This window comes from Orussus abietinus, unplaced genomic scaffold (assembly GCF_000612105.2).
Source record: "Orussus abietinus isolate OABI.00-Male unplaced genomic scaffold, Oabi_2.0 scaffold300, whole genome shotgun sequence".
NCBI classification, from domain to species: Eukaryota; Metazoa; Arthropoda; class Insecta; order Hymenoptera; family Orussidae; genus Orussus; species Orussus abietinus.
Window position 1 is genome coordinate 41,913 of NW_019394684.1, and position 11,542 is coordinate 53,454.

The following is an 11,542-nucleotide window of genomic DNA, read 5'->3' on the forward strand; positions in this document are numbered from 1 at the left end:
AATCCTCTGGATTCGTGCTTTCTGGGGCTCTAATTGACTGCGGAGGGACCCCCTGCGCCATCTGTGATTTCCAGGTCAATTAAATTTTCACTCCGAGACCTCGTATTCCCAACGTTTTGGCATAGAAGCGCATACAACACTTTTTTTGCCTTTATCCCGTTCAAATGCGAGTTTATAGATTACCAGAGTGTTCTAAATTGTCGTAAAATTGTCCTGACCCTTTCGATTCTCATATCAGAGCCTTCGATAATTGTATATTCATCGAAATATCAGAGCTCGACGCCATTTTTGTTCTGGTCTGGGGTGAATTACACCATTTTTTTTTTTAATCGAAATTTTGAATGTGTCAGGACAATTCTTAGATGATCAGGAGTCATGTGTCAAAGTTCCGGACAATTTGGTCTAATACCCTTAAAAAAAAGTGTTGTATTCCAATCGACTGGTTTGTAGGGGTTTCACATCACCTTAAGATAAAGTGAAACACGTCGAGAAACTTAATCGACGTTGATAAAGAATATTTTTCTAAATGCCTACGTCGCGGACGTTCGATTTTATATTGACACCTGTGTCGAATTGTATTGGGTATTGTACCAAATGGCATACTCCAGCTGTCGTTTTCGTACAATAATTATAAAGAAATCGAAGTAAAACTCCAGAAATCCTCTGGATTCATGCCTTCTGGGGCCCTAATTGACTGCGGAGGGACCNGAAGACCCGGGACGAAACACAACAAACAGGGCACACACCACCATCACCACATCTATACCCAAAGCATACAAATAGATTTGCATGAAAAATTTCGCATACGAGTAGTAAGACCAACTCTTGAGGACTCTTCGAATTGGGTTCATGCGGATTACTCGTAGGTAATCGTATACGACTACGATCTGGTGACCTCATCGTATCTGCGTGATTGTGTGGAGCTCGGAATTACATTTATAAGGGTGAGAAGGGAGTACTCCGGAGAGTGATGTGGTCATCATCTTCACGTGCCATTTATGATGACTGGTGTACCAATAACTTTGGTATGGCTTGATCTCGCCTCGCTTCGTCATACGTGTGGGGACGATGGCTTCTTATGTCCGGTGACAGGGACCAATCTCCGGAGGACTTTCCCCAAAAAATGGGGATACTCTCCTAGAGGTCGCTATCCTTCTTTTGCGGGTCTCAACGCCACCTCTTGGATACGGGGCTCTTTTCTATGATGAATCGCTGGAAAACCATGTCTAGCATAGGAACTCGGAGACTCGAAACGTGATCCGACGACCCTGGAATTTACTTTTTATTTTGTACTCACTTTATTGAACGTAACAGTTAAATTATTTATGCCTTGAGAGTAACTTCACGTTAAGTAACTAATACTTAAGAAACAATAATTTCGGTGCTGCGGACCTGGATTTATCCCCTTTGTCTTCATTTCCTTGTCTCAATTAGGAATCGCCGTCGCAGTAGTTACACTCTAGATTCTTGCACGATGAATCTGAATACTAACAACTTGATAAGCTAAATGTTTGATAATAAAAGATAAAATAAATCCAGACAATATGTATACAATTTTTATTAAATATTTCAATGCAAATTATATAAGACAGAGACTATGTAAGCCTTATTATTAAGGTGTCCAGAAAGTTGCTACAGTTTCTGTTGCTTGAGATTTGGCGTTGTGACTCCAAAAGAAGTTTCTCTTCTCCCTGTTTGTCTTATACCCCATTTTAAAACTTAAATTTTCCTCTATTTTTTTATAACAATTACTAAATCTCCACCGTTAATACTTATTCAATACTGAATTGGATAAATCAGACCGTGGGTACGTCTCCGCCACCTGGTGAGGAAACTCGGTAGCGTTTCGCGGCAAATACATTTAACAGCATGTTTATTTACTTAACGCCATACTTTCGTCCAATCCGATATTGATTAAATTCCGACAGTGGAGACTTAATAAATGACTGTTTAAAATAATCTTTCTTTTTCATTATGTTATGCCTACAGGCCGTCCAGAAAATTTGACGATTTTACTCCAAAAGAAGTTGATCTTCTCCCTGTTTGTGTTATACCCCATTTTAAAATTTAAATTTTCCTCTATATTTTGATAACAATTACTAAATCTCCACAATTGGTATTTGTTTAATATCGAATTGGATAAATCCGACCGTGGGTACGTCTCCGCCACCTGGTGAGGAAACTCGGTAGCGTTTCACAGCAAATACATTTAACAGCATGTTTATTTACTTAATACCATACTTTCGTCCAATCCAATGTTGATTAAATTCCGACGGTGGAGACTTAATAAATGACTGTTTCAAATAATCTTTACTCATACTAATAATTTCGAATTTGCTTCTATTCCATCTTTAATTAATCAGTTAAAACGAAACAGAAACTAATATATAAAATAGAATTGTTGTTACCAAATATAAATCGACGCCTTCACTTTAAAATACTCTATGACGTTGACACAAAGAAAAAACAATTTTATTTAAAAACGAAGCGTCAATTTTACAGCCCTAAGACTTTATGCGTCGCTCGTTGTTTGTTAAAAAGTTATTAATAAAGTAATCTCGATGAATCAGACATAGGTTTTCGACGCTGGGTGTACAATTAAAGACTCAAAACGTAGTATCTACACGTCAGAGATTTCAATAAAGAATGTCATAAAAATTTGTCTTGCCAGTTGAAACATCTCTTAATATGCATCAAAAACCCCGGCACTGTAGGTTCGATAGTTTACGCAAAATTAATTCCAAAAAAATTACTGCAAAAACAAGCTTCTAGACGATAATACCCCCTTAATGTAGGTTAAGGTTAGGTCGATAGTTAGAATCCAATTAGCAACAAGTTGCAGTGATACAGGAGTCTTTAGATGTATATTAAACAACGAGAAGCAGCCAAACGAACAACGAGCGGCGGATAAAGCCTTATGGAGGTTACTCAGGAGGGTGACCTTGAAAATATACGTCAAGGTCATCGGAGCTGGACCCTCTAAACGCAATAATTACCCTCTCTGGACAGTCTCACATTACAACGTCAGTTTTCCAAAGAAACATGAATAGACAAAGTTTACCCATCAATTTGACGGGTGCTCGTAGAAACAGGTATATAAAAAACGCCCGTAAACCTAGTGTTAATGTGAGTTAAGGTTAGGTCAGTAGTTAGAATCCAGTTAGCAACAAGTTGCAGTGATACAGGAGTCTCTAGATGTATATTAAACAACGAGAAGCAGCCAAACGAACAACGAGCGGCGGATAAAGCCTTATGGAGGTTACTCAGGAGGGTGACCTTGAAAATATACGTCAAGGTCATCGGAGCTGGACCCTCTAAACGCAATAATTACCCTCTCTGGACAGTCTCACATTACAACGTCAGTTTTCCAAAGAAACATGAATAGACAAAGTTTACCCATCAATTTGACGGGTGCTCGTAGAAACAGGTATATAAAAAACGCCCGTAAACCTAGTGTTAATGTGAGTTAAGGTTAGGTCAGTAGTTAGAATCCAGTTAGCAACAAGTTGCAGTGATACAGGAGTCTCTAGATGTATATTAAACAACGAGAAGCAGCCAAACGAACAACGAGCGGCGGATAAAGCCTTATGGAGGTTACTCAGGAGGGTGACCTTGAAAATATACGTCAAGGTCATCGGAGCTGGACCCTCTAAACGCAATAATTACCCTCTCTGGACAGTCTCACATTACAACGTCAGTTTTCCAAGGGAACATGAATAGACAAAGGCTGACTACCAGTAGCACCGATGTTTATGTTCAACTTGCTACCTCTGTCACTGTCTGTTGAGTAAATAGCTCGGTTTGCACGGCATTGAGAAACATGGGTACGCTATGCTGCCGTTGTAAATGCCTCTCGATGAAGGGTCCAAGGGTCGCTGAGAATGCGGTTTCCATGAGGTCGACACCTTCCTGATCTATGTGGAAGAACAGGAAGTCATCCGGGGATTCGGCATATTGACTTGACAATTTGTAGCGACCTTCTTTGGTCCTATCGACTCTCCAGCCAAAAAGTTGGTAACAGGCCTGCCTGTACTCCTGTGACGAAGCCTTGAATGCCTCTTTCAGGCGATTGATTTTAATCTCGTGGGTCTGCTTAAGTTCCTTCATTTCTGAAACATTAATTCATTATGTTGAATTGACACTGATATGGCAAATGAATAGAATTAACTGACGGAGAGAGGAAACCCACTGAACACCAAACCTAACAGTTACGTAACTTATGTGATAAACTATTGATTATGTAATGATAAACTATTAGTAATAGTTTATCATTACATAATTTCATTGAAAGTCTGATTTGTCATTTAATATCTAACTGTTGTCAAGTAGCAAAAAATAATAAAAAATAAAAAATAATGTAATTTTGGCTAAAATTGCGTCATCTTTTATATTAAAAGTATGAAAAATTCATATTATTTTAAGGTAACTGAAATTATAATATAACATGTTACATAACATATTAGCTTACCTTTACTTAGTGGGAAATAATAACTAACTTCCATGTTACTTTTATGCTACATAACATGTTAACTTCGAAAACGTAACATTTACCCAACAGTTATATAACAGTGTTCACTGGGAAAATGAGAGTTGTACTTATCGGTAGATTTTAGTGCAAGCATCGTACTAATGTAACAATTCATTCTCTAGTTATGTCACAATGTTATAAAATGTTAACATTGCAAAACACTGTGCTATGTATTCGTGCTGTCTGGGTAATGCAATAAATAATTGGATATTAAGAACAACCTTGCGAATGAAGAGACAATATACTAGGTCCGGCTCCATTTCCTCCAAATTCATTCTTTAGTTATGTCAAAATGTTATAAAATGTCAACATTGCAAAACACTATGTATTCGTGCTGTCTGGGTAATGCAATAAATAATTGGATATTAAGAACAACCTTGCGAATGAAGAGACAATATACTAGGTCCGGCTCCATTTTCTCCCGCAGCAACTTTTGCACGGAGTTCCTCGACCTCCTGAAGAAGAGCCCGTCGTTTCTCCTCGGCTTGTTGTTCGGCAACTACTGCTGGATTCATCTTAAAATGAAGCACCCTCGCATTGCAGTTGAAATCACCTTTCAGTGCCCTGTGCTCAAGTTCACCTCGTAACCGATTAATCTCTTCTCGTAGTCTGTCGCATTCGCCTCGTTGAGTGCCATCATCGGCAGCTTCTAAGTCAGCTTCCAACTTTGTTACTAATTCTCTGAAAAAGAAAAAGAATTGAAATTTCATGATTTTCAGGACCTTCTTACTTACTCCCTACATACGTTGTAAAGTTTCAGACTATTCGGTAAATCGAGTTGGGAGGAAAGTTTTATAAACAAAACCTCTTCGACGCCATTTTCACATCACCTTAAGGGGATGTGAAAGCGGCATCCGAAAGCTCAATTGTTCATAAAACTTTTCTACGAACTGGGTGTCTCAAATCGTTTCATACTTTAAAACGTGAATATGGAGACCCTAAGGTAGGTCCTGAAACTCGCGAAATTTCATTTTTTATAAACTATTTTTAAAATACCTATAAACAAATTAGAAAAGAATTGAAATTTCATGAGTTTCAGGATCTTCCTTATACTCTCCCTATTCACGTGGTAAAGTTTCAAACTATTCGGTTCATCGAGTTGGGAGAAAAGTTTTATAAACAAAACCTCTTCGATGCCACTTTCACATCACCTTAACACTAAACCGAAACAAGTCATTTTGACCCGCTTGGTAGTTCTATTGTTAAAACTCACACACATTAATGAAAAGAAATATTTTAAACACTTAAGGTGAAGTGAAACACGTCGAGGAACTTGATCGACGTCGATGAAGAAGATTTTTCTAAATGCCTACATTGCCGACGTTCGTTTTTATATCGACAGCTGTATCGAATTATATTGGGTATTGTACCAAATGGCATACTCCACCTGTCGTTTTCGTACAATAAATATCAAGAAATCGAAGTAAAACTCCAGAAATCCTCTGAATTCATGCTTTCTGGGGCCCTAATTGACTGCAGAAGGACCCCCTGCGCCATCTGTGATTTCCAGGTCAATTAAATTTTCCCTCCGAGACCTCGCATTCTCATCGTTTTAGCATAAAAACGCATACAACACTTTTTTGTACCTTTATCGCGTTCAAATGCGAGTTTATCGATTACCAAAGTGTTCTAAATTGTCGTAAAATTGTCCCGACCCTTTTGTTTTCATATCAGAGCCTTCAATAATTGTATATTGATGGAAATATGAGAGCTCGACGCCATTTTGGGTCTGGCGTGGGTTGAGTTAAAAAATTTTGTTATAAAAATCCAAATTTTGAATGTGTCAGGACAATTCTTAGATGATCAGGAGCGGTGTCAAAATTTTGGACAGTGGTCCAATACCCTTAAAAAAAAGTGTTGTATTCGAATCGACTGATTTGAAGGGGGTTTCACTTCACCTTAAGGTGATATGAAAGAGTCAGCCTGTATATATCTGAGATTATATATATATATTTACCGATAGCCATCAATAACACGTTCCAATGCAGGAATTCGCTCCGTCACAGCATTGCTACTTTCTGCAACTGTCGTCATTTCCTTTTCATACATATCTAGTTGTTGTCTGTAACTGTCTCGTTCCCTAGTAATGAGCATCATCTTCTTTTGCAGCCTGCTAACTAATTTATTCAACTTTTCCCGCGACATAGTCATTTCCGTTGCCACTTTCTTGGCTTCTTCATAATTCTTTTTAAACGTCTGGCATTCCCTCTGGATAGCATCCACTTTGGATCTTAATTGGCCTTCTTCTAAAGTTAAAATCGCCTCGGCATGTTGCAACCGATTTACTTCTTTTTTCAAGGCAGTTGGCCCGCCACCTATACCAATCGATTCGTACTCATTAAGGCGAAGCTGAAGCTCCGAACATTTCACTTCCAATTTGGTTACTTGATGTTCCATCATCTCAGTGTGCGCCAGTCTAAAGCGGCTGAATATTTAAATTAATTCGTATACAAATATTCTATGTTAAAGTAATTTACCAGGTGATTGATTTAACTTGAGACACCGAAATACGCATCATAGGGAATGATTCTTCAGAACGAAAATTATTCGTATCAGAGTATGATTGCAGAGGGACCCCCTGCGCCATCTGTGATTTCCAGATCAATTAAATTTTCACTCCGAGACCTCGTATTACCATCGTTTTAGCATAGAAGCGCATACAACACTTTTATTGCCTTTCTCCCGTTCAAATGCGAATTTATCGATAACCAGAGTGTTCTAAATTGTCGTAAGATTGTCCTGACCCTTTCGATTCTCATATCGGAGCCTTTGATAATTGTATATTGATCGAAATATGACAGCTGGACGCCATTTTGGTTCTGGACAAATCCAAATTAATTAAACTTAATTAATTACTTATACTTAGTAATTAAACAACATTAAATTTTCACTCCGTGACCTCGTATTACCATCGTTTTAGCATAGAAGCGCATACAAATTTTTTTTGCCTTAAACCTTAAACTCTTATAACCTTTGAAAAATGCACGTTTCGAACAAAAGTTTCTTATGCTTGTACGTAGAATATGAATTTGCAATAAAAAATGGGGGTTTCCATTAAAAAAAATGAACCTAATGAACCTAAAAAATAAACCTAACCTCACTTTCACCCACAAAAGCGCCAAACTGGTAGCTCTCCTCTTTGTGTGCCCCTCTGATATCATACGATGCGTATTTTTTCGAGATATTTCGGTGTCTCAGGTTAAATAAATTACCCTGTATAAGGTTAAGTAATCATGCAAATTATACAATTGTAAACCGATACCTTAACTTCATCGTAGACACTTGCTCTTCGAGTAAAAGTTTCCCCTTTACAGACTCTCGTAAGTTAGCTATTGTTTCCTTGGCAGCTATTAGTTCTTTTTCGTAATCACTTGCCTTAGCAGCTCTAGCTACCAATTGTTTACCCTCTTCCCAGAGTGCTCTTTCCGATTCGAGCTTCTCGATCCTGATTTTCATATTCTGCAATTCGACAGACTGCATTTCGAAGTCTCGTTGGACTGTCATAGATTCTCTTAATTTTTGTTCCAGCTCCTCGATCCTAGCCTCCGCAGCTTCCAGTTTTGGCAATGTGTCGGACATCTCGTTCGCTGGATTCTTCGGAGCAGGGACAGCATTCTGTGCGATGGTAGTTCTACAGTCCTCCATTAATTTTGCATTCTCATTCATAAGTGAAGAAATCTTTAATTCTAATTTCGCCTTGATCTCATTAAGCTCTTTCTCAGCAGCCAACTGTGCTTCTCTCGCTTCTTGCACTGTTTGCCTAGACATGTCTAAACGGACTTCTAATTGCTTAATTGTTTGCTTGTCTTGTTCGGTTCGCATCTCGAATATCTTTTTCTCCGTATCGAATACTTCTTCCATCTGTCTGCGAACTTGGTGTAGTTTCTGAACTGTTACTTCCTGATGTGACAGTCTGGTACGCAAGGAAACAACCTGTGTTCAAATGCATTATTAATTCTTTTTCCAGATTTATTTTTCTTACCTGACGGATGAATTACCAAAAGTTCCACTTATTGGTACAAAACATGCCCCCGTCATTTTTATTTTTAAACTATGTTACGACACATCAAAACAAATCACTTCAACTTACTGCGATACCAAAAACCAATTTTCTACAAACGAATGATGTTTAATACACAATAAAAATAAATTGTATCTGTTTACATTCCTTAATTAATTAAGGTTATGTGAAAGTGGTCTTGAAGAGGTTTCGTTTAAGAAACTTTTCTCTGAACTGGATATATTAAATCATTTCAAACTTGACAATGTGAACATGGAGGCTATAAGAAAGGTCCCGACACCCATAACATTTCAATGTTTTGAATAATTGTTTATAGGTATTTTAAAGGTTGTTTATAAACAATTTAGTTTCATGAGTTTCGGGACCTTGCTTATAGCCTCTATATTCACGTTGTAATGTTTGAAAAGATTCAGTACATCCAGTTCGAAGAAAAGTTTCATGAACGATTGACTCTTGAGATGCCACTTTCGTTAGAGCAAACATTTAGTTGCAGGTGAACGTCACAGATGGCGACGTTAGTCTTAATGTTTATAGATGAATTTTAATTTATCGACATCGATTAAATTTCTCAGCCTTTCATATCATCTTAATAGTACAAAAAAAAATGCTTTTACACAGATTTCAAGTTACCGATATAATTTATTAATTACCTCTCCTTTTAAGCGTCTCCATTCCCATGGACTACTCGGCATAGAATCACATTCTGTTTTATTGACCAGAGAGTCGGAAGAGTCATCGAATTTAATACGTTTCGGTGGAGTATTACAGTCATCATTGTCGTCACTAAGAATGGAGTGCGGAGTAACAGCAGTCGATGATAGTCGAAATGACTTCCGACTGTTTCTTCTATATGTTTCAGAACCAGCACATAGTTCTGTGATCATCTTAATAACTCCAGTTGGATCTGAATCACTCATCTAAAAATAAAGAAATAAATTTCAGATTTTCAATATTCAGATGTATATCGGAGTGAGTCTTATGAAATGTCCAGAATCAGTGGGACTAAATCATCTCTATTAATTAGTTTGTTTATATCAGAATTCCAAATTCTACCAAAGAAAAGATGCATGTCTGATCGCAACTGTAGATGGAATACAACATCCACAAGGTCTAAGGGAGGAGGAATATATTTTAAATGAAATTTTCACTTTTATAACAGTATTCTATGCGTAACAGGTGTCCAGGAGCGTAAGAAAGCATAAAGATCTTCTTATGCCTTTAGCATAAGAAATTGATGTGCGAAATATCCAGTATTTTTTATCGTACACCAGGGCAATTTTCTATCGTTAGCGTTAACCCTTAGTGCTCCAGAAATTTCATAACGTTATGACGAATGTCTCTATAGCAGAGCCAACGGAGCGCTGAAGATTAAAACAAATGAAAACAATTCGTAAACCTATCGTAATGCTCATTGATTCTGAAGTCCTTTAAAATTTAATAAACTAAAATATCTTTAAATAATGTCAAGATATGTAGATAAAATACAGACACTTAAATAATAAATGACTGCTACTTAACACTTAGCCAACCGCACACCATAGCGAACTGTACGTCTTCCACTACGCTCCGGCAAGCCAAATTACGCTGTCCACCGCACGTCAAACGGATTGCTAAGATCAAAATGGTAGATCTCCCCAATCGGTCGTGCAACGATATAATTTAAAATGAAGAGATCTCCCCGATCGGTTGTGCAGCGACATAATTTAAAATGGGAAGATCTGCCCAATCGGTCGTGCAACAACTTACTTTAACCTCTTCACCTGCACTACCGTGTAAGAGACGTGGTATATCAATCGAGCCAAACGTGAACAAAACGTGTGAGAGACGTGGCACGTCAACCAGGCCAAATGTAAACAAAATGTATGAAAGACGCGTGAGACTTTGAACGTTCAGCCAAACCGTGAAATGGTCCGATGTACGACCGAAATTTTTGTTGTCTACGACACGTGCTATTGGAATTTAAATCGTAAGGCAAGGGGTTAAAGTGGGAAGACCTCCCCATTCGGTTGGCTAAGTGTTAAGACGAATACTCAACGTAATAAATTTCTGACAAGTTCTGGCCTCCTAAAACATCAATAAATCAAAATGTGTAATGAAATTCAAACTCTTTGTGGAAGTACTGCCGTCAAAAGAACTACTTTTAAGTAACGTTCATAAAAACAAGATACGGACAAAATAATTCGAAATGCACGCAAATAATTAGAATAAAATTCGTTTTTGCATTAACAAATTCTAACATTACTAATATGTGAAAACAAAGCCATAGTATACCTGAATTTATCAATGTCACTTAAAATAATGTTTCTGAAAACGTAACATCGAATATGTCAGCCTCGTCGATATTGATTATAACTTAAAACTTTTGAATTAGTATCCTGGTGTATATAAAAAACGTAAACAATTACGCTAACTTAACCATAAATTCTGTCTAACCTTAAACCATGTGAAGCCTGAGCCTCTTAATCTCGCAAACACAAGTAGTGAACCTTGTAATCCACTTGCTTGGTATTAAAAATATAGGTATAACGTGACTAAAATTGTAGCGTACTGTTATATCGCAATTTATATATTATACGATTGAACTACACCACCGCTCTACCTAGCTCCATCCAGTGTTGCCAAGTTCCCACCAAAGAATATTAGATAGAGCCAGAGGGGTGACACTGCCATGTACACTGGACTCCATCGATGGTTTCCTACTGTCCGCTCTGCCCTCTCCGGCCGCGCAGCGTACCAGTGGCGGGAGCAGCGCGGAATTCGAATCGCTCGAGGGGCAGAATGGATTTCCTAAAGAAAATAAATATTTATAAACAAAAACAATGAATGAAAATTATTTTAGTATTACTGTGGAGCGTCCCNACCCAAGGGGTAATTTACCCTTCGCATGTATCGGACGGTACCTGATCGTATTATTTTATTAATTTTAATCGTTAAAGTCCTTTAAGTCCAAGGAAGTCGTACAAAGCTGGTTTTAAAACGAGATTATACATCAT

At 37.7% G+C, this 11,542-nt stretch overlaps 1 protein-coding gene across 4 annotated transcripts; it reads right to left on the reverse strand.

The window, feature by feature from the left end:
- Nucleotides 1-1,543: 1,543 nt before the first annotated feature.
- LOC105703434 (mitotic spindle assembly checkpoint protein MAD1) lies at nt 1,544-11,172 on the reverse strand. Of its 4 annotated transcripts, XM_012431834.1 has the most exons (7): nt 10,983-11,164; nt 9,200-9,466; nt 7,791-8,461; nt 6,486-6,953; nt 4,905-5,209; nt 3,978-4,109; nt 1,544-3,914 (listed from the first exon to the last, which is right to left on the reverse strand). In XM_012431834.1, exons 2-7 carry the CDS (start codon nt 9,464-9,466, stop codon nt 3,757-3,759), a joined length of 2,001 nt encoding a protein of 666 aa, XP_012287257.1. In that variant the 5' UTR covers nt 10,983-11,164; the 3' UTR covers nt 1,544-3,756. The 4 variants fall into 4 exon arrangements, with proteins under 4 accessions (XP_012287257.1, XP_012287256.1, XP_012287254.1 ...); XM_012431833.1 differs by having other exon boundaries at nt 1,544-4,109; nt 11,098-11,172; XM_012431831.1 differs by having other exon boundaries at nt 1,544-4,109.
- Nucleotides 11,173-11,542: the final 370 nt, after the last annotated feature.

What these genes read in the sequence shown, in the direction of transcription:
- LOC105703434 (XM_012431833.1), bottom strand. Translation starts at nt 9,466, where the DNA reads ATGAGTGATTCAGATCCAACTGGAGTTATTAAGATGATCACAGAACTA. An exon ending in GGAGACGCTTAAAAGGAGAG is followed by an intron (nt 8,462 to 9,199) that starts GTAATTAATAAA and finishes ATTTGAACACAG; the next exon opens with GTTGTTTCCTTGCGTACCAG. An exon ending in ATTGTCTCTTCATTCGCAAG is followed by an intron (nt 4,110 to 4,904) that starts GTTGTTCTTAAT and finishes TTAATGTTTCAG; the next exon opens with AAATGAAGGAACTTAAGCAG.